This window comes from Rhinatrema bivittatum, chromosome 6 (assembly GCF_901001135.1).
Source record: "Rhinatrema bivittatum chromosome 6, aRhiBiv1.1, whole genome shotgun sequence".
NCBI lineage: Eukaryota > Metazoa > Chordata > Amphibia > Gymnophiona > Rhinatrematidae > Rhinatrema > Rhinatrema bivittatum.
This window is the reverse complement of record NC_042620.1, coordinates 209,603,028-209,628,844: the sequence shown is the minus strand read 5'-3', so window position 1 is coordinate 209,628,844 and position 25,817 is coordinate 209,603,028. Positions and strand designations below refer to the sequence as shown.

The window sequence follows — 25,817 nt, the reverse complement described above, 5'->3', positions numbered from 1 at the left end:
GGTCCTTCTTAAACGGCTGTTTAGAAGGTAAGTCAGAAGGAATGGATGAGAGCTGTTTAAGTGTCTCATGATGATCCTTCAATTCAGCGACAATTTGCTGAATTTGCTCCCCAAACAAATTGTCTCCGAGACAGGGCAAGTCAGAGAGCCTGTCCTGAACTTCCGGGCGAAGGTCAGACGACTTAAGCCAAGCCCAGCGTCTGGCGGAGATGGCCGTAGCAGAAAGTCTAGTGGAAGCATCAAAAGCGTCATAAGCTGTTCTTATCTCATGCTTCCCAGCTTCAAACCCTTTATTTAGGAGGGATTGAAGTTGTGGCTGGAACTGTTCTGGTAAGGCATCTGAGTACTCCTGTATCTGTTTAAGGATGACCCTATTGTATTGGGTCATATATAGCTGATAAGAGGCTATTCTGGAAATCAGCATGGCTCCTTGGTATATTTTCCTACCTATACTATCTAGGAATTTATTTTCCTTAGTAGGAGGTATGGAAGAATGTGGCTTTATTCTTTTAGCTTTCTTTTGAGCTGATTCTACCACAACAGAGTGGTGGTCTAGCTGTGGTTTCTGAAAGCCAGGTGCTGACTGTACAAGATAGGTAGAGTCAGCTTTTTTGTTTACTGGAGCAACAGATCCAGGAGATTCCCAATTCTTTTTTAGAAGGTCCAGAAAAACCTGATGAATTGGAATAGAGGTGATGACTTTAGGGGCATCCAAGAATTGGAGCAACTCCATCATCTGGTGCCTGTCATCTTGCTCCGATTGAAGCTGAAAAGGGACCAACTCCAACATTTCCTTCACAAAATTTATGAAAGAGAGGTCCTCAGGGGGAGAACGCTTTCTACTTTCCGGAGGAGAGGGTGGTGAAGGCAAATCATCGGTGTCTGTAGAGGTATCATCACCCCAGGTGTCATAGGGATCAGGTTGCTGACCTGTAGGACCATGAGGGGGCTGAATACCTGAAGGCCCCGGTTGAGGCTCCGAGAAACTCGAAGGAATTACCGGGGGCATCGAGAATGTCCTCGATGGAATCGGTGTCGGCATCGGTGCCTGTGCCGGCATCGAAGGAATCTGTGCCGTCATCGGTGGAGCTGATGTGCGTATTGTCCCCGAGGAATGTATCAGTGGCGAGGGACGACATGGCACCGATGGAACTACCCCCGAAGGGGGAATTCGGTACGGTGTTTCTCCACCTGATGAGAAAGCTGTCGGTGACCCGGGTCTTGCCGGTGGAAGGGCAGTCATGAGCGCTTCCATCCGGGCAAGCAGCGGTGCCAGTGCCGCTGGAATCGGGTCGGTGACCGGTTCCACTCTCGGTGCCAGAGGAGTCTGGAACCGTAGCATCGCTTTGTCGATGGCCTCCTGGACCAGCCGGTCCAGTTCTACCTGGAGACCTGGGGTAACAAGACCCGGCTCAACGGGAGAGGGAGGCTGAGGCTGAGGGACCACCGTCGCCGGTGGAATCGCGGCTCCCAAACCCCGAAGGGGTGAGGGTTGCCTCAGTGTCTGCGAGACAGAAGTGGACGGTGCCACTTCTGGTCGAGACTTCTTCCAGGAGGCTCGGACAGTACTGAGGTCGATGACTTCGATTCCTCGACGGTCCGAGACTTATGACGTCGATGGCGATGTTTCTCTTTCCGATCCCCTCGATCTTCGGGGGAAGGGACAGGAGTCGATGGCCGTGAAGTCGTCGATGGCGGACGGTCACCGGGAGGCTGTCGATGATGATGAGACTTCGACGGTGCCGGTTCCGATGACGTCGATGCAATCGATGGCGGAGTGTGAGCATGGAAAAGGAGTCCCATCTTCTCCATTCTGGCTTTGCGACCTTTTGGTGTCATTAGGGCACATTTGGTGCAAGTCAGGACATCATGCTCACTCCCTAAACACAAAACACAGACTATGTGGGTCTGTGATGGACATAGTACGTGTACAGTCCGGGCACCGACGGAACCCCGACGCCATGGCCGTATGCCAAAAATTTAGCCGCGGGATGGTCGACTGCCAACAGGCCTCGAGGGCCGAACTCGTCGGTAGCCGACCAAAACTTATGGCAAAAACTTACCGAAGTCCCGCGGAGGAAAATTTGAAGAAGAGAGACCCCTGAGGGGCAAATTTTTCTTCAAGAATTAGTTTAAAGAATTCCTGTCAGGAATGTGGTAAGAGCTCCTTAACCGCGTGGCTACTGCTACGCGGAAAAAAGAAGGCTGAAGGGAGACCCCTGCTGGCTGCAGGGTTAGTGCCGTGCTGGGCATGCCCAGTAGGGGCCAGTCAAAGTTCCTGAAACTTTGACAGAAGTTTTCTGTGGTTGGGCTCCATCCTCGATGTCACCCATTTGTGAGGACAACCATCCTGCTTGTCCTGAGAGAAACACCTTGCCCTTTTGTATGTCAAATCAAGCTCCAAGATACTCCAGGGACTGTGATGGCACCAGGCGACTCTTTGCCAAGTTCACCATCCAGCCAAGCAACTCAAGGTTATTGATCACCTTCTGCACTGACCGGCAACAAAGGTCCTCCAACTTCACCCTGATAAACCAGTCGGCTAGACAGAGGGGTACCAAAACTCCTTCCCTATGCAACGCTGCAGCCACCACCACTATAACCTTCGTGAACTTAAGATGTGCTGTCGCCAAACCGAAGGGAAGAGCCTGAAACTGAAAATGCTAACCCAGAACCATGAACCGTGGGAACAGTTGATGATCTAGCTGAATGGGAATATGTGCAGGTATGCCTATGTCAAATCCAGAGAAGCCAGAAACTCTCCCTTGTGCACTGCCACTATCACCGACCTCAGGGTCTCCAACCAGAAATGCAGAACTTTGAGCGCTGCACTTGCCCTCTAAGTCCAGAATTGGCCAAAAGTTGCCTTCCTTCTTTGGAACCACAAATTTGTTGTCAGAGGATGGGGTTAGTGCAGTTAGTGTAGCTGGGTTCAAAAAAGGTTTGGGTAAGTCCTTGGAGGAGAAGTCCATTAACTGCTAATAATCAAGTTTACTTAGGTAATAGCTACTACTATTAATTGCATCAGTAGTATGGAATCTTCTTGGTGTTTGGGTACTTGCCAGGTTCTTGTGGCCTGGTTTGGCCTCTGTTGGAAACAGGATGCTGGGCTTGATGGACCTTTGGTCTGACCCAGCATTGCAATTTCTTATGTTCTTAGTAAATTGAATACCTTATCTCGTCTTCCTCTTTTCGAGAGATTGGAATTACCGCCCCTAACTTCCACAACCGGTCCAGCATCTCTCACACCACAAGTTCCTTGTCTAAGGATCTGCAAGGGAAACTAGAAACAAATCTCAGACGGGCCAAGCAAATTCTAACGCGTAGCCATCTCTTACTATACTGAGGACCCATTGATCCTGGATAATTCTGGCCCACTCCCTGCAAAACTGTGCTAAGCGACCTCCTATAAAAGAAATGGAGGAATGGACCAACCTCGCCTCATTGCAAGGACTTAGTCCCAGCTGCGCCACTACCTGTGGTGTGGTGGCCCTGAAGGGTCTTCGGTGACCTCAAAAGGACTAACCTCAGGACTGGCCCAGGAGGGACAATTGCTTCTGTCAACCTGTAGTTCCCCCTTGTTGAGTGAGACCACCTACTATCTCAAAAATGGGACAGAGCCTGAAAAAATCTCTTGCCTTTAGGCTTATCCTCTGGCAACCTGTGTACCTTATTCTTGCCCAGATTCTTCATCAACTGTTCCAGGTCCTCACCAAAAAGTGCCAGCCTTTGAAGGGCAGAGACTGCCAACTGAGACTTAGATAACACATCCGCCGACCAGTTATGCAACCTTAACCTCCTGGATGATACCTCAGATGCCATAATTCACAATGAAGTTCTGACCAGGTCATATAAAGCATCTGCTATATATGTCACAGGTTGCCTCTAACCGGTCAGCCAGGGAAAGCCTCCGAGGAAAATCCCCCCTCCCTTCTATGACAAGGACTGCATAAGAACTAAAAATGACCACTGTTCCTTCGCCGACGGAAAAAGTATCCTCGACACGAGCAGAACCCCGGCGCGCAGGAGGAACAGCCACAAGAGACAAGCACCTATTCTTTGTGGCCACCGGGCCATTAGACAGCCCTTTGCTACCCGACAAACAATCAGAGCATAGGCCAAAACGATTCAGGCATGCACAAGCCGAGCACCATAACATCTCCAGTGGGAAAAGCACCTCGCAACGCGACTCAGCCTGCTGATGCAGCAACCACGCTGGCTAAATCACTAAAACTCCCCAGCCGCCAAGACAGCAAAGGCAGGGAGCTGTCCTTTCAACCTACTCAGATTTCCTGTTTGTGCTACTCTGTTCCCCCCCCCCCAAAAAAAAAACTTTACCAAGCCTCCTTCCTAGGATGGAACAAGGAGCTGCTAACAAAAAAGAAAATCAGCCAAATTAAAGGACAGACTGAAAGAAAAACCATCTACCCTGAGCCTGCAGCCATCTCAGTGGTCTCTTGAAGAGGAGGAATCTGGACCACAAGATTTACACCCCACGGAAGCAAGAAGCAAACATACAAAGGGGTCATCAACCCCCAACTCGTCCACCTCGACCAGACAGGGAAGGATCCACTAGAACCCAAAAATCCCCCCGGGAGGAAGACTCGTACTACCAAACTAGTCTCCTGACTGCAGAACTGCAGGTTTTGCACCATCTACGGAAGAGAGAGAGAAATACTGAGGAGCTGCAGGTTGCACTAGGGGTTACGTAGCAGTGTCAGTAAAACTTTCTCTGTCTCCATCTGCTGGTTGGGATGCAAAACCCAGGAGTCTGGACTGATCTGAGGGGAACAAAAGTTAATTCTGTGGTCTTAGTTTAATGGGCGAAACATTTTTACATCGTCCATATTTCTCTCATCTCCTCTCGCTTAAATGCTGTTTTTTGCAGGTCTGCAGAAAAGAATTGTTTCTCTCACCCTCATTAACCTCTCTCTCCTAAGGGAAGTGAAGCCCTATGTACAATAACACTGGTAAACAATAACCTACAGGAGCAATAGCATAGACACAGAATGCATAAAAAAAACTATGGACTAACTAGAGTCTCGTAGCCAAGTATGTTAGTGAATGAAATAGCAATGATCAAAGAAAGGTGTCATGCTGGAATGATTAAAGCAAACAATGGACTCAAAATTTTGGAAGACTAAACATACCTCTTTTCTTCCTCCCACTCTTCGGTGTCTTCCATTTTCTGGGATTTCTCAGATTGTTTGCCTCTTTCCTTGAAAACAAAAGAATTAACATTTAATTTATATTTGCAGCAAAACAAATGTTATTTATTTTGTTAGCAGTTCTTTTATTCCCTTACCTTAATATAAGAAACAAAGGGTCCACTCAGATGCACATCTCCTTGTTCAGCAAGTGCTGCATCATCTGTACTGGGGTCAATATAGTCATACAGCTCATGGTCTAGTGATGCTTTACAGAAATAGGAAGACAGTCCATTATCTGGTTCCTCATCATAGAAAATGTTATCTCATTACCAATAACTGCTACAGACAGTAAAATGCAGCTGAAACAGAAACTGATATTACCTTTCTGTGTGTCAAGTTTACTTCCTATCACATGATTGTCACTTTTCAGCATCTGTTCCTTTGCCGATTCTGATACCTGAGAGTGAAGGCTGACTGTATCATCATCTGAAGGCTGACAAGGACAATTCCAATTAGAATGTCATGTACATTAAACATGGAAAACAGAGGATTCAGATTACTAATATAGTGAGAACCAGCCCTTTAACTCTTCCATTATAAAATGGCTCAAAGAAACAGAATAATGGAACCAGAAAATGTGATACATAGTCTCACAGCTACATATTTTTCTGTGACTAAATAGCTAAATTAGGAAAAAGAAAACACAAGTACCAAGAAATCAGACACTTGGGGGTATGTGTTAGTAATAGTATTCTTTACATCTCAGAAGATTATTTTGAAGTTAAGCCTTATGCCTATATACCTTTCTATAGTCTAACATATATATATTTTTTAAAGCTTTTAATTCTATAATTAACAACCTTATAACCAAAATATAATTAACCATACAAGCCTGCAACCATCTTGTCTCATCTTAGATTTGTTTTTCCTCACAAGAAGTCAGAGAGAAAAAATATTTAGAAAACTTGGGTGCCAGGCAACATTTTTTAGATGTGAAAGCAAACATGTATTTTTGCTTGTGATTTTTTTCTCTTGTGTCTATTATTTGGACTTTGTTGCTTTTTGGGATTGTCTATTTTAGATTTTGTTTTTCATTTTTGTTCTGTCTTTTTTTTTTTTTCTTTACTTTCTTGCTTTTGTTTGTCATTATGGGGGCTTTTAATTTTTTAGTATATTTGTATTTTAAAAATGTTTTTGCTTTTTTTCCTACCCTCCCTCCAGACTATGCTGGCAGAGAGCAGCTAAAGGCTGCAGAAACTCCTCCTGGGCCCAGCACAGTAGCGGTTTTCAGACAAGGCTAGCAGGAGGGTACCCAGAGTTAAATTTTTAGGTGTGAATTTTCCACCCTGCAACATGTTATATAGGATCTCTTCAGTGAAATATATTTTTATCCTTATTATCCGTTGCTGCTAACTAAATCCAGAAGTTTTTAAGGACTTAAAACAAAAACAAAATCCTAAAACCCCGAAACCTTTTATTCTCTAGCAAATGATTCCAATCTATGAAAGAAATGTTATAATTAGCTAGCTTGAAAGATAGACTAGTTTGCAGCTGGAAAAGAGCCAAAGACCACAACTAAGTTTTAACTGAGATCACAGGAGCTTGTTTGCAATCTGAATGGTCATCTGCTGGGTATGCTGCTTCTTACAAGAAATAGTCTAGTAAGGACATGTTGAAATATTATCAAAAAACCCAGATATACAGACTCAGTCCGTGAAAGGAAAAGCAAACAAACATGCCAATAGGCTGGCAACATGCCTTGGATAAAGTCATAAAAGCCATTCAGTTAGAAAAAGCAAAAATCTTAAAAAGTGATACTGTTTCAGTTGATATACAAAAGTACAAAAATATCCAATGTACCTGTTTCATTATGTAGCACAGTGGTTCTCAACCGGTGTGTCGCGACACATTAGTGTGTCGCCAAGCACCAGCAGGTGTGTCGCGGCTCCCGGTGTTCCACTCCCCTGCTTCTGCTTCCCTTCTCCCCAGGGGCGGGGATGAAGAATGGAGAGACACTGCGCGCCACCGCTGGAGGCCAGGCCAGCGGGGCCGAAGAAAGAAGAGACACTGCGTGCCACTGCCGGCGGCTGAAGAGCGGAGAGACCTGCGCCCCGACGCCAGCGAGGCCGAAAAATGAAGAGACCTGCGCGCCGCCGGCAGGGCTGAAGAATAAAGAGAGGAGAGACCTGCGCGCTGATGCCAGCGGGGCCGAAGAACGAAGAGACGCTGTGCGCCGCCGGCGGCAGCTGAAGAGCGGAGAGACCTGCGCGCCGACGCCAGCGGGGCTGAAGAATGAAGAGAGGAGAGATCTGCGCGCCGACGCCAGCGGGGCTGAAGAATGAAGAGAGGAGAGATCTGCGCGCCGACGCCAGCGGGGCTGAAGAATGAAGAGAGGAGAGATCTGCGCGCCGACGCCAGCGGGGCTGAAGAATGAAGAGAGGAGAGATCTGCGCGCCGACGCCAGCGGGGCTGAAGAATGAAGAGAGGAGAGACATGCGCGCCGACGCCAGCGGGGCTGAAGAATAAAGAGAGGAGAGACATGCGCGCTGATGCCAGCGGGGCTGAAGAATGAAGAGAGGAGAGATCTGCGCGCTGACGCCAGCGGGGCCGAAGAACGAAGAGACGCTGCGCGCCGACGCCAACGGGGCCGAAGAATGAAGAGACTTGCGTGCCGCTGGCGGCTGAAGAGCAGAGAGACCCTGCGCACCGTGGGAGGCGGCTGGAGAGACGTTGTGCACTGCGGGAGGTCAGGCCAGAGGCAGCTGAGAAGTGGAGGCCAGGCTTATTGGGCCAAACAATGAGAAGAGGCTCCATGTGAGCTTGTGTGCCTGTGGTAGAATGGGTGCATGAGTGAGAGCTTGTGTGGGAGTGTGGTAGAATGGGTGCCTGGGTGCATGAGTGAGAGCTTGTGTGCCTGTGGTAGAATGGGTGCCTGGGTGCGCAAGTGACAGCTTGTGTGCCTGTGGTAGAATGGGTGCCTGGGTGTGCAAGTGACAGCTTGTGTGCCTGTGGTAGAATGGGTGCCTGGGTGCATGAGTGAGAGCTTGTGTGCCTGTGGTAGAATGGGTGCCTGGGTGCATGAGTGAGAGCTTGTGTGCCTGTGGTAGAATGGGTGCCTGGGTGCGCAAGTGACAGCTTGTGTGCCTGTGGTAGAATGGGTGCCTGGGTGTGTGAGTGAGAGCTTGTGTGTGTATGTTAGAATGGGTGCCTGGGTGTGTGAGTGGCAGCTTTGTGTGTGTGTATGTTAGAATGAGTGCTTGGGTGCGTGAGTGGCAGCTTTGTGTGTGTGTTAAAATGGGTGCCTGGGTGCGTGAGTGGCAACTTTGGGTGTGTTGGAATGCATGCCTGGGTGCATGAGTGAGAGCTTGTTGTGCCTGTGGTAGAATGGGTGCCTGGGTGGTGAGTGGCAGTGTGTGGTAGAATGGGTGCCTGGGTGCATGAGTGAGAGCTTGTGTGTGTGTGTGGTACAATGGTGCATGAGTGGCAGTGTGTGTGATTGTAAGTGACAGAGTATGTGTGAGATTGTATATAAGTGACAGAGCATGTGTGTAATTGAGAGAGACTGGTCAGGGAGGTGACTGGTGTGTGTGTGTGTGAGACAAAGACTGGTCAGGGAGGTGACTGGTGTGTGTGTGAGAGACAGAGCCTGGTCAGGGAGGTGACCGGTGTGTGTGTGTGAGGAAGAGATACTAGTTAGGGAAGTTACTAGTCTGTGTGAGACAGAGACTAGTTATGACTGGTTGTGGGCCTTAAGGAAGAGGACTGTGAGGACATAGCTTCAGCAGCCACTGCTGCTTCTGGTGAGTGCTATTGGCCTGCAAGGGAAAGGAGTAGGAGAGTTGCTGGAGAGGGTAAGTAAAGGCAGCTTTTTAAGTTTATTTTTCTTGATTGACTGCCATTTTAATTATTGGGTATTATGTGATGTGTCTGCTGTTTTGAAATATTTTGATATTTAGACAATTTTTATTAATTTTTATGAGTTTATAGTTGTTGGATGTTATTCTGTTCATCAGCTGTTTTGTAACATTTATTAGTATAGTTTTACAATTATTTCTAAGTGGGTATCTATAGCAGCTTGGCTTGCTCTGTTTTCCCAATAGGAGGTGTATTAGTGTTTAGGGCCTGGTTAAATATTTGTAGCGGTAAATTACTGTCTTTTCATAAGGAGGGGTATTGTGCCTGTCAGTAAAGAGAGTTTGTTTTGCTTTTACTGAGATGTCATCAGATCCAGAATATCTTTTTTTGTATGGTGAGCTGTACGGGTAATGCCCTAGTTCTGCTCTGCACCCATTTTTGGGGGTTGACGTGGTTTCTGAGGATGCAGAATGTATATTTACATTTTGTCCCGTGACGGTCACATATTCAGTGTGTCACGCACTTGAGAACCATCTGTCAGGTGTGTCCCGGCCGAAAAAAGGTTGAGAACCACTGATGTAGCATACAATGTCCAATCACTTACTTAGCTTTTCCCACTATCTTGGGGGCCAATATACAAAACATATGCTAAACAATTAATGTACATTCAGCTCCTCTTCTGGTCTTTATCCTTGAAGACAGTGGTTCACTCTTGGTCCCAGGGCTAAGCCACCTGACCAGTCCTAACAGCCCCAGGGCAAAGATTCTTCAATAGGGAGGAGGAAGAGGCTGTGCCTTCAGTGCCCAAAATGTAAGGAGTTAACCTCTTTTGGCGTGTAGATATCAGCAAAGGAGGCGTACATGGATGTATGTACCAAAATAACCAGTCTGGACTCTCAGAATGGGTGTTACAACTAAAACTTTACTGCTGTAAGTCTTCAAAAGTAATTATTTGACATCACACACAATTAATTCTGGTAATATCCACTGTTCCAAATCTATTCTACAAATATCTCTCTATCTATTGGATTTTCAAATTCTATAATGGGTCATCCTCTTAGGTTCAATAATGATTTAATATTTTGTGTTTTGATTTGTATTATTTCTTTATTTATGATTCTATGGGGTGTTACTTTGTTTTGGCAAATGCACTGTTCAGTTTAGAATTCTTTTTTTTTTTTTTTTTTGTTTATATGCATTGCTTGTAGTATTTTGAAATGTGAATTCTTCACTATTAACCAATCCCATAGTGTTGGTATCCTGAAATGTTCTCACCATTTAGGAAATGGAATGGCAAAAATTCCAGGTGGACCAGAGTCTCCTAGATGCAGTGGAAACGTTTCCCAAACAATACCCAAGGTCCAAATGAACTTCAGTCTCTTCAAAACGCCCACCTTTTCTGTTCTCCCGGGGTAAAGATTCCACTGGAGGTATCCAGATTAATGAACCATCTTACGCTCACTTCTCCTCTTCAGATGACAGCTTAGGATCTTTCAGAATGAAAGGCCCAGGGCAGCAAGGGGAAAAAAAAAACCCCTTATATCCTTTCCCCACTCAGGCAGATGGCAGCAAATTTCCTCCAGAAACAAAAAGGACAAAAATCTTTGCAAAAAAAAAAAAAATAGTCATTCAGCACAGAGTCACCCCTTCCCATCCACAGGGTATGAGATGGAACAGAAAATCTTCCCTCATCCTATCCTTCACAGAGACAGAGAGATTTTCCCTTCTTCAGCAAGGACCAAGGGATTCCACAAAAAATACCAAAAAGTAAAAAAAATAAAAAATGCTCAACAAACTGCAAAAACTGAGGCAACATTTACTAGCCAGGTTGTGGACCATAGATCAAACTGCCCTACCTATCGGGGCAATCTAGGTCGTGAGGCCCAGCATATCAGGAATAGGAAATCCACAGAAAAATCACTGCTTCTCCTTGAACTACTAACTCAAAGGCCACAATATTTCTGTAAGTCCAACAAAAAATGCCACACCGATCTCCCATTCTGCCTACCTAAGAGCCTACCTAAGAGCAGATAAGAGCTCACCATTTCCCTTGTAACTCCATCTAATGGAGATCCCAGTAGGTCACCATACACAATTTTCTTAGCATGTGTTAAAACATCACTTTACTACATATTATGCAAAGTAATCATATTCATGGCACATAAAATGTATGCTTTCAAGAACACATCAAGCATAGTGTGGGTGCATTATACTGTATATAGCGTTAAAATTAATACATAAAACCTGGTAGTGGTTAAGTTACATTTGAGTTATCCAGATCACTAAGGAAAGGAAGCCACTGACAAACATGGATGCCAGGCCAGTAGGAGTTATGGTTGTGTCCTCCTGCTGACTTAGTATTACGATCTTTCATAGTCAGGGGAGGGGTCATGGATCAAGGCAGTGGCTGGGGCATGTTTATGACTATTAGTGGATGGGAGAAGTTATTATGAGGCAGGGCACATTTAGGTTTTTAAAACTGCTGCTGTTGGAATTTGAGGGGAGAGGCTGAGGGCATGGCATCCACCCAGTAGCAAACTGCTTGTGCACCTGTTTAGCAGTTTATTACTACTCTCTCACAGATGCTAAATTTTAAATACTAAGCATGCTTTATATTTAGCTTCTGTTTTGGGAACCTTAGAGGTAGATTTTAAAAACATACGCGCACGCTAACAAAAGTACACCGGATTTTATAAGATACACGCGTATCTTATAAAATCCGGGGTCGGCGTGCGTAAGGGGGTCCACATTTGAGCAACTTGCGTGCACCGAGCCCTGCGCGCGCTGCCCGTTCCCTCCGAGTTCCCTCCGAGGCCGCTCCGAAATCGGAGCGGCCTCGGAGGGAACTTTGTTTCTTCCCCCCCTGCACATTCCCTTCCCCTACCTAACCCACCGCCACCTCCCCCGGCCCTATCTAGACCCCCCCTACCTTTATCGGAAAAGTTACTACTGCCTCCAGGCAGTAGTAACTTACACGCGCCGGCTCGGCAGGCCCCGACACAGGCCGCTGTGTCGGGGCACTTGGCCACACCCTGGACCGCCCACATGCCCCCGATCCCAAACCACGCCCCCGACCGCCCCTTTTTGCAAGCCCCGGGACTTACGCGCATCCCGGGGTTTGTGCGCGCCGCCAAGCCTATGCAAAATAGGCTTGGCGCGCTCAGGAGGGGTTTGGGGTAGGTTTTCGGGGGGTACACGCGTACCCCTTTGAAAATCTACCCCTTAGTACAGGGGTGGGCAATTCCGGTCCTCGAGGGCTGCAAACCAGTCGGGTTTTCAGGATATCCTTAATGAATATGCATATGAGAGACCTGCATACACACTGCCTCAGTTGTATGCAAATCTATTTCATGCATATTCATTAGGGGTATCCTGAAAACCCGACTGGTTTGCAGCCCTCGAGGACCGGACTTGCCCACCCCTGCCTTAGTATATAGTAAGTACATAAATGACTAATGAAGTTATTAACATACTATGTACCTGTTTAGCAAACGCTATCCTGTTAAAGTACATCAGTATAAGGGCAAAATAAGTTTTTTGTCATGGCCATTCTACATAGTGCATTAACACATGTTTTAATAGGAGTTAGAGTGAATTAATTTTAATGCACATATATGAGTTTTCCTTGCATACATACTGTTTTATCTAGGTTACTCATTAAAACATTGCTATGGAGCCCTTACTCTTGAAGGATGAATGATTTTTGGGACATCTGCAGCAATGACAAACTAGCAGGCTGATTAAATAAAAAACTGCGGGAGAGCCAGCACTCCAAGGTGAGTGCCCGCTCTCCTGACACGCGCCCAGGAATCTCTCCTGGGCACGCAATTTAGTATTTAAATTAGTGCCGGCGCTAATGAGGCATTAGGGACACTAGCGCGTCCCTAGTGCCTCCTTATTGGTGGAAGCAGCGGCTGACAGTGGGTCTGACAACCGATGCTTAATTTTACCAGCATCTGTTGTCGAACCTGCTGACAGCCATGGGTTCAGAAAATGCCGGCAAAATTGAGTGTCCGTTTTCCAACCCGCTGGCAGATTTCTTTTTTTTTTTTTTAAGAAGTTTTTTTTAAAAAAAAAATTTTAATTTAATTTTTTAAAAAATGTCATTTTTTAATTTTTTTTTAATTTTTTTTAATTTATGATATTAAGTTGGAGAGTGTACAGAAATGCAGTTTTTTCTGATTTTCTGTACACTTGCCCGGTGCCTTCTGAAATTAACGCCTGCCTTTGGGACATTAATTTCTGAGAGCAGCTTGGCCACACATTTTATTTTCTGTATTTCGGGTGACTAACTAATAGGCTCATCAACATGCATTTGCATGTGATGAGCGCTATTAGTTTCGGGGGGTTGGCGTGCATTTTCCACGGGCTATTACCCCTTACAGTATAAAGGGTAATAATAGCGCGTCAAAAAAGCGTGGCCAAATGGGGGCTAAACGGTGCGCTCGGCCGAGCACACTGTTCTAATTCGGCCTGGAGGGTAGCAAAGTACCTTTTTAATGTATAAAATGTATCAATTTTTTGAAACCATTCAAAAGGCATATACATCTATGAATACTATAAAATAAAACTTGCTTAATCATTTTTACAAATGTCTGAAGGACAACTCTTCTAATGAGATCCACATACAGCAATTAGGTCAAATAAAAATGGAGTTTTTAATTATTTACAAAACACTAAAACTCTGATTCCAAAGTGTTTTCTTCAAAGTTATAATACACACTACATTAATTCCTTTGACATTAGTGCATATCCTTTACTTTTTCCAAGTTTTTGATTTCTTTGTATCAATTATGTGAACCTTTATTTTCATCCCCAGAGAAACTACCACATTATGTATGTCATTTTGTTCTGAAAGATCCTAAGCTGTCATCTGAAGAGGAGAAGTGAGTGTAAGATGGTTCATTAATCTGGAAACCCCCCAATGGAGTCTTTACCCCGGGAGAACAGAAAAGGTGGACGTTTTGAAGAGTCTGAAGTTCATTTGGACCTTGTGTATTGTTTGGGAAACGTTTCCACTGCATCTAGGAGAGTCTGGTCCATCTGGAATTCTTGCCATTCCATTTCCTAAATGGTGAGAACATTTCAGGATACCAACACTATGGGATTGGTTAATAGTGAAGAATTTGCATTTCAAAATACTACAAGCGATGCATATAAACAAAAAAAAAAAAAAGAACCGGTGTAGAAGGCACTGGACCCACCGGTGCTCTCGGTTCTATTGGAGGCAGGGCACCGATCAACTCATCCAGTCTACCCAGTAGCGGTGTGAGCACCATGGGAATCGGATCGGGGACCGGTACCAGCATCGATGGAGGTGGGAAGCCCTGAAGTGCTTTACCAATGGCCTCTTGGATCATCCAATCCAATTCCTCGCGGAAGCCTGGGGCATGGAACCCCAGTACCGGAGTAGGAGGCAGCACTGGCGTAGCCGGAGGGTCCACCGGTGAAGGTGGAATAGCCGATCCCGGCACCACTGAAGGTGACCCGGTCACAGAAGAGGATGGGGCCTTTTCTGGACGGGGCTTCTTTGTCAGTGGCTCTGTCGACGTCAATACCGAGGACTTGCCTGGATCGACGGACTGAGCCTTCCAATGCTGGTGTCGATGCTTTTCGCGATGTTCTCCTCGGTCCTTTTCTTGAGGCGGCAATCGACACCTTTGGAATCGTCGACGCCGGTCGAACAGCAGCGGTGTCCCGGTGCTGGTAAGAAGTCGATGGCACCGGCTCGGACGACGACGAAGCTATCAATGGAGTCGGGGTTTTTAACTGAAAGAGAAAGTCCATTTTCTCTAAACGAGCCTTATGGCCCTTCGGTGTCATTTGGGCACATTTGGTGCAAGTTGGGACATCATGGTCGGACCCCAAACATATAACACAGACATATAACACAGACCCCATGATGGACATTGTTCGAGTACAGTCGGGGCACAGACGAAAACCCGACGCCATGGCTCCGACAAAAATTTAGCCGCGGTGCAGTCGATGGCCGGTAAGGCCCCGAAGGGATAACTCAACAGGAATCAACTGCAACAAGGGTAAAACCTTACCTTTCCACCGTGGAGTATGGATATCGATAGGGGGACCCCTATGGGGTAGAATTTTTTTTGAAAAATTTGAAAGAAGTTCCGTGAGGAAAAATCCTGTCAGGAATCTCAAGAGAGCTCCTTAACCCGCGTGGCTACTACTGAACAGAAAAAAGACTGAAGGGGGACCCCTGCTGGATGCAGGGTCAGTGCATTGCTGGGCATGCCCAGTAGGTGCCAGTCAAAGTTCTAGAAACTTTGACAAAAGTGTTCCATGATTGGGCTCCATCCTGATGATGTCACCCATATATGAGGACTACCATCCTGCTTGTCCTGTGAGAATTTATTTTTATTTAATGGAAATAAATGTACCAAATACACAATTAAATTAAAATGGTTGCTAAAGGGAACAGGCAGAGCAAGCAATTCAAGGTTTAAAAAAATGTAAACTTCACTCAGTACATTCAAGCAATACAATCATACATCGCTGTTATGCCTTTCTGAATTCTACAGTGTAAGGTATATTTTAAAAGCCCAGGACGCATCAATCGAGAGATGCGCACACTAGAAGGGCTGGTGTGCGCCAACCGAATTTTAAAAGTCGCCCAGATACATGCATTATCTCCTGTTGCACGCACATGTCAAAAGTTTTCAAGAAAAGGTGGGGCATGGTCATTTCGTGCATGAACAAGAGATGTGCATGTAAATACTTATGCACCTGGGTGAGTGCCCAGGATCAGTGGTGCCTAAGTTTACTTCTGCTAGGGACGAGGTGTAGGTTAAAAAAATAAGCAAAGAGCCATTTCTCAGGGGTTTAAAGGGTAGGGTAATGGAGGGTTGCAGACTGTCAAATCCAGGGGTTTGGAGGACCTAGCTTTTAACTGGAAGAACTGGTTAAACTGACAATGGCGTGGATACACGCCCCTATTAAAATTTTCTGACTTGCATGGTAGAAGTGGGATTTATGCACATGGGCACACATATGTATATGCGGTCAGGCTATTTTATAACATGCACGCATATATGTGTGCAAGTTATAAAACGGCTGCTTATCTGGGCATGCACCAATGCCCATACTTCAAAGAGAATGCGCATGCCAGTTTGAAAGTTACCATCTGAAAATTAATCCTTTTCCCCTAATCAATGTGTCCTTCCTTGCAGTATTCTGTGTTTTCTTTCCTTTGCATTTTCCTCTGCAACTGAACATATGACTTATGTCGTTAGATCAGAATCAAAGATTAAAGTGCTTCTGCGTGGACTGAAATCACTGAATTTACAATAACAGTCTTCAGCTGCATATTACTTCACCCACAGTTTAAGTATACCTAAATACAGGTAGTTAAACAAGTCATTAAGAAAATGGAAAAGATATGTTGAAAAGGTTTGTTAAAAAAGACTAACTCGTTATCTTTTTTACACATGCATTTCACAGTCCATTCTGAAACACTAAAACAGAAATGGCACCACTTAATCACCCTAATGCACAGCAACCAAATTATGCAACTTTTCCATTTTTGTCTATGAATGAGAAATAATCTCCATTTTATTTCTCCTCTTGGAATTGTGCTGCATAGTGCAGAATTTGTTCAGAAATTCCCATCCACGCAGAATTGTAGGTTTTCTGTGCAGATTTTGGCAGAAAACCAGGAAGTATGCTAAACGCTATAGTCAACATGTCAAGAAAGGGCACACACTGCTCCTGGAGTCAGAAAGAGGCAGAGCAAAGAGCATCAACTCATGTGGTCAGAAGTAGGGAAGTAACTACTTTAGTGACTTGGGCCAGAAGAAAAAGCCTCAGTGCGTACAGCCTACATGAAAGGCAGCTATTGCTGAATTGTTCCACGGCTGGTATGGAGGAAGGAGCTGTGGAGGTTGATCTTGGCAGGGGGTTTGATCATGGAGAGGGGAAGGGCTTGGAGTCTTAGACTAGAGGGAAGAAAAGTGGTGGAGCAAGCAGAGTTAAATCTGGGAGAGGAGAAAGAGTTGGGGAAGTATAGGTTGAGTTTGGGTTGAAGGGAGGGTGGGACAGAGTATGCTACAGAATAAATGAGCATTGGATGAGTAAAGAGACAGCTGAGTAGGACTGAGCCTGATGGGGTTGGAGAATGAGAGAAAGCAGGCTAAGACAGGGTGAATTTGGTGGGGGGATGAGGGAGGGACAGCTGAGGATTGAGGCTGGGAGAAGGGAAAAACAAGATGTTGCAGTTGCATCAAAAGCATGATGGCTTATTGGTTAAGGGTAGTAATCCCATGCTTCTATTAATGGTAGTAACCACTGTACTGTGCTGGTTTCCCCCATACTCATCAGTTCCGCAGATTGTAAAAGTCAGGGCCCTTTATGGTTGCTGACTAAATCCAATTCCCCTTTTTCCCCTGCCACTGAAGCAGAGAGCAATGTTAGAGTTGCATCAAAAGTATCGAGGTTTATTTGGTTAAGGATAAAGCAGAGTTACTTTACCTGTAACAGGGATTCTAAGAGTTCAGCAGGATGTTAGTCCTCACATGCTGGTGACATCAAATGGAGCCCGGCACGGAAAACTTTGACTGGTACACTGAGCAAGCCCAGCATGCTATTATCCATGCGTGGTCCCTCTTCAGTCTCGTAACACAGAACTCAGGAGGGAAAAAATTAAACAAGACGCAGGAGAACCCAATTCCACCGGGTGGCAGGCGGGTTTCCTGAGGACTAACATCATGTTGTCCTAAGAACAGCAGTTACAGGTAAGCAACTCTGCTTTCTCCTAGGACAAGCAGGATAGTAGTCCTCACATGTGGGTGAATACAAGCTACAGGCTGCTCACGGATATAACAATGATCAACAGCCCCTAACTGGGTGCCAATGAGCACAAGAAACTACAGTGCTATTGGTAACAGAGGGAGGTAAGCCTGAACCCTAGCAATGGGCCCCAGGGAGGGAGAGCTGGGTTTAAGGCTGGAAAAAATTGCGAAGGACAAACTGGCCAAAGCCACTATCATGCCAACCATCCTTGTCCAAGCAGTAGTGGGCAGCGAACATGCGTAAGGAACTTCACGTCTCAGCCCACAAGTGGGCTACTGACCCCGCCATAGCTCTCACAGAATAAGCCTTGACACGGCCTCCAAGCTGAAGGCCCGCCTACGCATAGCAGAAGGAGAAACAATCTTCCAACCAGTTGGACAGAGTTTGTTTGCTCACTCTCTGCAACTCCCAATCTTTTCTTGAAGGATATGAAGAGTTGTGTGGACTGCCTGTGGCCTGCTGTGTGTTCTAGGTAGAAAGCTAAGACCCTCTTGGAATCCAAGCTGTGCAGCATCCATTCGCCCTGGTGTGAATGAGGCCTCAGAAAGAAGGTGGACAGAATGATTGACTGACTTGAGATGAAAATCAGTCACCATCTTAGACAGGAACTTACGATGCGTATGCAATACCACCCTATCATAAAAGAATTTCATGTAGGGTGGATACGTAATCAGCGCCTGAAGCCCACTGACCCTGCATGCTGAAGCAATCGCCATCATGAAGAGAACCTTCCAGGTGAGGAACTTCAGAACGCAGGGGCTTGAAAGGACATCACATGAGCCACGCCAATACCACGCTGAGGTCCCAGGACACAACAGGAGGCTGAAGGGGGAGGCTTCTGCTGAAGCAGACCCTGCATAAAACGCTCTACTATGGGCTGCACAGAGATGAACGTACCAGCAACATCCTGATGGTAAGCACTGATGGCACTCAGGTGTATCCTGACCGAATTGGTCGTCAACCCAGCCTCCGAGAGGTGCCACAAAAAGTCCAGCAGCTTCAGAGTGAGACAGGCGAATGGATCCGCGCCATGAGCCTCGCACCAGACGGAGAACCTCTTCCTCTTCAGTCTGTAACACTTCCTGGTGGAAGGCTTCCTAGAAGCAACCAGCACCTGAAACACATCATCAGAGAAGTCAAGGGACTGCAGGACTAGCCTTTTTAACATCCAGGCTGTCAAGGATAATAACCTGAGGTTCGGATGGTGCAGCCTGCCCCAATCCTGTGTAATCAGATCAGGGGAGGTCCTCAGACTGCTTGGATCTCTGATCAACAGGTCCCACAGGAGCAGGAACCAGACCTGTCCTGGCCAACAGGGAGCCACCAGGATCTTGGTCCTCTTGTCCTGCTGGAGCTTCAAGAGACTTCATTACCAGCGGAAACGGAGGATACACGTACAGGAAACCCTTGCCCTAATGGCAGGCAAAGGCTTCTGAGACTGGTAGTCCATCTGCCCTGAACAGGGAGCAGAAGCAGCTCACTTTGCTGTTGCAAGGGGAGGCAAAGAGGTCCACATCTGGGGTTCCCCACAGGTGGAAAATCCGGTCCGCTACTGTTGGATCCAGTGACTTGTGCGGTCAGAACGCTTGACTCAGGCGATCACAGCAACCACATTCTCTGACCCAACTAGGTACAGTGCTCACAGGAGCATGCCTTGTCACAGGGCACAGGACCATATCTGTACCGCCTTTTGACAGAGGAGGAATGAACCATTGCCACCCTGTCTATTTATGTACCATAATCGCCACCTGATTGTCTGTCTGGATCTGAATTGCTTTGTGGGACAAATGATACCGAAACACCCAAAGAGAGTAGCGGATCGCCCGAAGCTCCAGGAAGTTGATCTGGCATTGAGATTCTTGAGGTGACGAATGACCTTAGGTATGGAGGCGGTCCATGTGCGCTCACCAACCCAATGGGAAAGCATCGGTTGGGGCAGGGGAACTTGAAATGGGACCCATTGCTCCAGATTGGACAGGTCCTCTCACCAGGACAGGGAGACCTGGAGAGGTGGCATAATGCAGATACCCACACTGAGATCCTGGGTCGCCTGCGTCCACTGAGAACGCAAAGTCCACTGTGCTCTGCACATGCACAGCCAGGCCAGGGGGAGGTAACATGGACAGATGCTGCAATGTGACCCAGAAGACGCAGTGGAAAGAGGGCCGGAAACCTGCAGGCTTCAGCGGACCAAACTCACAAGGGATAACAGGGCAAGTGCTTCATCATGGGGCAGAAATACCCTGGCCTGCACTGTGCCAGTCTGGCCCCGATGAATCCCAGGTGTGGCATTAGGATGATATGGGACTTGGAGTAATTGATAAACCCCAGAGACTGCAGCAACGCAATGAGTGGCATTCTTGACCAGTCGGTCGAGATAGGGGGAAACGTGTACCCCCTGATGGCGAAGGTGCACTCCCACAACTGCCAGGCACTTGGCAACTGGAGGGTATGGCCACAAGGGTACGGCAGTCTGGCTCATGCTCCCCTGCTCCCAGTCAAAACCCATTAGCAGGGCTTTGCTGGGGGGCTGGCTGAGTCCTGGGGGCCCTCTGTTGCCTGGAGCGACCCCGGGAAGCTGCGCATGGCATGCATGCCCTCGAGGCAGGAGGGTAATATTTCCTCTGGTGATAGGACTTCCTAAAGCCCTGTTGAAAGGATTATCTGACTGAGGATGGTGGGTCAGAGGTACTGGCAGAAAGGTGCTGAAGTGTCTCCTGGAGGTCCTTCAGCTGGGCTACTGCGTCCCTGACCTTATCCCTGAAGAAATTCTACCCCTCGCAGGGCAGATCTGCCAGCTTCTCCTGGACCTCTGGCTGGAGGCCCGGAGCCAGATCATCGTTCGGGTGCCAGTGCCCGCTGCAGCCACCCTAGCTGCTGTCTCAAAAACTTTGTAGGTGGATTTCACCTCATGTTTACTCGCCTCCAGATCCTGCTAAACCACCACCGAAAAAGCGTCCTGCTGCTGTTGAGGAAGGTGCTCTGACAGTTCCTGTACTTGCTTCCACAAGTTCCGGTTGAACTGGGTCATATACAGTTAGGTAGGAGGCAATGTGGGCAATGAGCATAGCACTCTGGTAAACCTTCCTACCCAGAGTGTCCAATATCCATTGCTCCCAGCCTAGAGAAGCAGAGGCATGGGTGCAGGAGCTCTTGGCTTTTTTTGAGGGTGGACTCTACCACCACAGATTGAGGTGAGATATCGCCTCTCAAACCCCAACGCTTGTTGTACCAAATAAATGACATCAGCCTTTCGATTGACCGGAGGAATGATCACAGGGGGTTCCTAAATCCTGAGGAGTAGCTCCTTGAAAATATCATGGACTGGGACCCCCAGTATTTCCTTTGGGGCATCCACAAACTGGAGGACTTCCAGCATTTTGTGCCAGGCATCCTCAGTGAGGAGCTGAAACGGGATGGCCTCCGCCATCGCCCAGACAATGCCTGCAAAGGAAAGATCTTCTGCGAGGGGGACCTACGCCTCTCATCAGGTGGAGACTGTTGCGAGAGAAGGTCACCTGAGTCGTCCAAAGAGGACTCGGAGCTATCGACCCCCATGGATCATAAGGGGGGTCCTCTTAGCTAAGGTTTCCTGAGGGCTGACTCAGAGGGTCCCTGTCCAAACCTCTCAGTTTGGGCACAGAGGGCACCGAAGGCACCACGACCCCCGATGGCCCAGGGCTGGAATCTGGGAATTGCGGCCGTGGAACTAGCACCCCCACGGGTGTCGTTGGCCACAGTGATTCTTCCTTCTCCTCGGACCCAATGATGAGAATCGCTCTGGAGGAGGGCATGGGTGGCTGCTGAGGCACCGATGGTGCCCCAGGCACTGGCTGTGTCGGAAGTACGCCCAAAAGGACTTCTAAATGCTCGAGCAGGGGTGCCAGAGACAGCACAGGCTCTGGCACAGGCATGGGAACCGGTGCCAATGGCAGCTCAATACACTGCAGGGCTCCTCTTGAAAGTCCTCTGAGGAAAGGACAGACTGAGGAGGAGGAGGCGGCGGCGTAACCAGAAGCTCCTTGGAGCCCCGAGGTGGCTCAGAGCCCAGCTCCGACACCAGTGCAGAATGCCTAGGACTCCCGGGTCTGATAGAAGCTAAGGCCTCCTTCTCCACGGGGTCCTTCGGTGCTGGCACAGCTGAAACCAGACCACACCTGACCCGGCACCGTGTAGAGACGGCGACCAATGCAGATGTTTATAGGATTTCCCTCTGTACTCAGCCCGGTCTTTCCCCGGCACCAAGGAAGACGAAGATCCTGATGCCTTGGAAAACGAAGATACCGGAGGCATCCTATCTCCAGCCCAGAAAGAGAGAGAGAGGGGGAGAGGGGGAGGGAGATAGAGGGAGAGAGAGGGAGAGAGAGAGGGAGAGGAGAGGGAGAGAGGGAGAGAGAGGGTCTTGATCAGTGGTTCTCAACCCTGTCCTGTGGACCCCCCCAGCCAGTCGGGTTTTCAGGATATCCACAATGAATATGCATGAGAGAAAATTTGCATACACATTTTCTCTCATGCATATTCATTGTGGATATCCTGAAAACCCGACTGGCTGGGGGGGTCCACAGGACAGGGTTGAGAACCACTGGTCTTGATGGAAGAGTACAGAGGACTGGTGCATCTAGCGGCTCCCCGCAGCCCCCCCCCCCCCCCAGAGTCGACACCCCAGATGCTGGAGTAGATGGGTCAGACTTTTTGAACCCAAAAAGCTTTTCCATTTTATCCAGCCGGGCACGACAGCCTTTGGGGGTCATTTGATCACAGAGAGCGCACCCCCGGTCGCTGTGCAATGCCCCCATGCGTATCAGTGATTGACATGGTCCACGGGCACTGGGGGCATTGTGGGAAAACTGGACACCACCATGAAAAACAGTCAGCAAGTGGTCGAAGGCCAGTGGCTACTGGAGAGCGACACGCTGGGAATTGACCACAACAACAGGAAAAATTTCAACCTATCGCACCACAGGAAGAGGGACCCGGCATGGAGGCCGCTGAAAACATTTTTCAAAGTTCTTCTGTCATTTATGTTATGTTATTATTATTTATATATCAACATTCGATCCGAGATATCACATCGGTTTACATTCAGGTACTGTAGGTATTTCCCTATCCCCAGTGGGCTTACAATCTAAGTTTTGTACCTGAGGCAATGGAGGGTAAAGTGACTTGCCCAAGGCCACAAGGAGCAACAGTGGGACTCGAACCCTGGTCTCCTGGTTCATAGCCCACTGCTCTAACCACTAGGCTATTCCTCCTGCCCCAAAATAAATGAAAGAGCAGAGCTCCAGTACCATGAAGCAATTACTTCACAGAAGAAAAGAGACTGAAGAGGGACCCTGCGTGGATGCGCAGATAGTGGCATGCTGGGCAAGCTCAGTGTGCCAGTCAGTTTCTAAAAACTTTGAGAAAGGTTTTTTGTGCCGGGCTCCATCTGATGTCACCCACATGTGAGGACTACCATTCTGCTTGTCCTAGGAGAATAACTGCCGCAAAAACATGAATGCTTTCTTAGTTTCCTTTAGGATTTCGCCATAGAAGCAGTCCTGTGCTTTTTCCTTTATGTCATGGAAATCTGGGCCCTCAGTTGTCATCTGAATTAAATTCCTCTTATCCCCCTGCAATTTAAGCAGGGAACAATGTTGCAGCTGCATCAAAACATCAAAGCTTATTGGTTAACGGTAGTAACTGCCATACCAGCAAGTTACCCCCATGCATGCTTATCCTCATTTCCATCTTCTAGCCTTTAGAGATCCACGGTGTTTATTCCATGCCCCTTTGAATTCTTTGACTGTTTTCTTTTTCACCACCTCCTCCAGAAGGGCATTCTAGCCTCAACCATCCTCTTCATGAAGAAGTATATCCTAACATTGGTTCTGAGCTGTCGCCACTGGAGTTTCATTTTGTGACCCCCAGTTATCCTGTTTTCTTCCCAACGGAAAAGGTTTGAAGTCCATACATCATTGAAACCTTTTAGTTATCTGAAGGTCTGTATCATATCTTCCCTGCTTCTCCTCTCTTCCAGGGATACATATTCAGATCCTTCGGCCTCTCCTCATAGTTCTTCTGCTACAGACCCCACACCATTTTCATTGCCTTTCTCTTGACCGCCTCCATCCTGTCTCTATCCGTTTCGAGATACGGGCTCCAGAACACAATAACTCCAGGTGAAGCCTCCCCAAGGGCATCATCACCTCCTATTTCATACTGGTTATTCCTCTTTCTATGCAGCCCAGCATTCTTCTGGCTTTAGCTATCGCATCATGTTGTTTCATCATCTTCAAATCCCCAGACACTATCACACCAAGATCCCTCTTTTGGTCCATGAACATCAATTACTATTAAAGTCAAAAATGGAAGAAAACTGACATTTGGTTAAGAGAAATGGTGCAAGCATATTCAGCACAGATCTGCCAGTTTCCAATGATCATACACCTAGAACAAATATACTGGTTTTTTATCCTAAAATTAAAGTTGCAGCTTTGCTGAATTCCATTGTAGTCCTGTGACATGGCCACAGTTTTTCTATAAACCAAGCTGGGAAAGGCACAGTCATGTCACTGTTGGCATAAACCAGCTTTTACAAGTTTATGTTTTCAATAAGGGTTAGTTATGCATGTCTACACAATGAATGGCTTCACAACTTTTTATACTTTTTCTCTTGACTTCAGCATTGGCACATACTATCTCTTATATACTAAGACATTGAATTTGTTAATTAGAGTCGCTATGGTGAATAGTGCTCACATAAATATTTCTCACATTGATAAATTTGCCTCTCCAAATAAGGGCTCTGGGCGATAACATAACAAGCAACATAAAAATAAAAACATAGTACTCCTCCACTTTTTAGTTAGAGTTCAGGTGACACAAGGAGGGAAAAATATCTTGGATTAAGATATTTAGCTACTGAATTTTTAATTATTATAGCCCAATAAAAATCTCCCTATAGATGAAATGGAGGATTACAGCATAAATACTGGCTTCCTTTAACTCTGTGTGCTTGTTTATTTGTAGCTTATTCTGCACTGCATGCCATTGTGTTTCGATTTTCAGCACTCACTCTTAAATATTTCATGTGGATGCTTTTACCTTCTTTTAAGTGGCAGTTTTATTCCCTTTTTGAGCATGTACAACTCCCTTCAGTGGCTGTAGCAGAAGAAAGTGAAGGTGCTATTATGGTCATCACAGTCTCCTGACCTCAACATTATTGAGCCACTTTGGGGAGAACTCAAACATGCAGTCCATGCTAAAACAACCAAAAAATGTACAGGATCTGAAGGCTTTTTGCCAAGAGGAATTGGTAGCTTATCACATGACAAAATAAAGGGCCTTATTTACAGCAATCACAAAATACTACAGAAGCAGTCATTGATGCATAGGGGGGCAATACACGATATTAAGAACTAAGGGTATTCAAACTTTTGAACAGGATCATTTTATTACTAGCAACTGTACCCGTTCTACGCCCAGGCGGCAAGCCTTTTTATTGGCACATCTGCTCTTGTTTTGAGCAGAATTTCCCTAGAAATTCACTGTAAGAGTGTCCCTTCCACATACACACACCCTCAATACAGGCTCCCTCACTCTCAGGCACACACACACATTCCCTCATATAGGCTCCCTCTCTGAAACCCACACTCAAGCATCCCGCATACTCCCCCCTCTTACCAACCAAGCTGTCTCTCGCATTCCCCCACACACCCTTCTCCTCTCTCACACACACATTCTCTCTCACTGGCATCCCCCTCCCCTCACATAGGCTCCCTCTCTCTGAAACCCACTCAAACATCCCCCCACCCACTCTCTCTTACCTCCCATGCTCTCTCTCACACCCTCCCCACCCCCTCTCACCAACCATGCTCTGTCACCCCCTCACTCACACACACATTCTCTCTCACCAGCATCCCACCCCCACGTTTTTATTGGCACATATGCTCTTGTATAAGCATCCCCCGCACTCCCCTTCTTACCAACCAAGCTGTGTCTCGCACTCCCCCACACCCCCTTCTC

At 47.0% G+C, this 25,817-nt stretch overlaps 1 protein-coding gene across 3 annotated transcripts in view; it reads right to left on the bottom strand.

Annotated features, from left to right (window-relative positions):
- LRCH2 (leucine rich repeats and calponin homology domain containing 2) overlaps positions 1-25,817 on the bottom strand; it is a 395,406-nt gene that overhangs the window by 171,614 nt on the left and 197,975 nt on the right. For all 3 annotated transcript variants that reach the window (XR_003857457.1, XR_003857458.1, XM_029606513.1), the window contains exons 8-10: positions 5,532-5,643; positions 5,306-5,415; positions 5,151-5,218 (exon numbers count right to left, since the gene is read on the bottom strand). Coding sequence is in view for 1 of the 3 variants with exons in the window: in XM_029606513.1 (XP_029462373.1) it covers positions 5,151-5,218; positions 5,306-5,415; positions 5,532-5,643 (290 nt within the window). In the remaining 2 variants the exon portion in view is untranslated. The remainder of the gene's footprint in view (positions 1-5,150; positions 5,219-5,305; positions 5,416-5,531; positions 5,644-25,817) is intronic.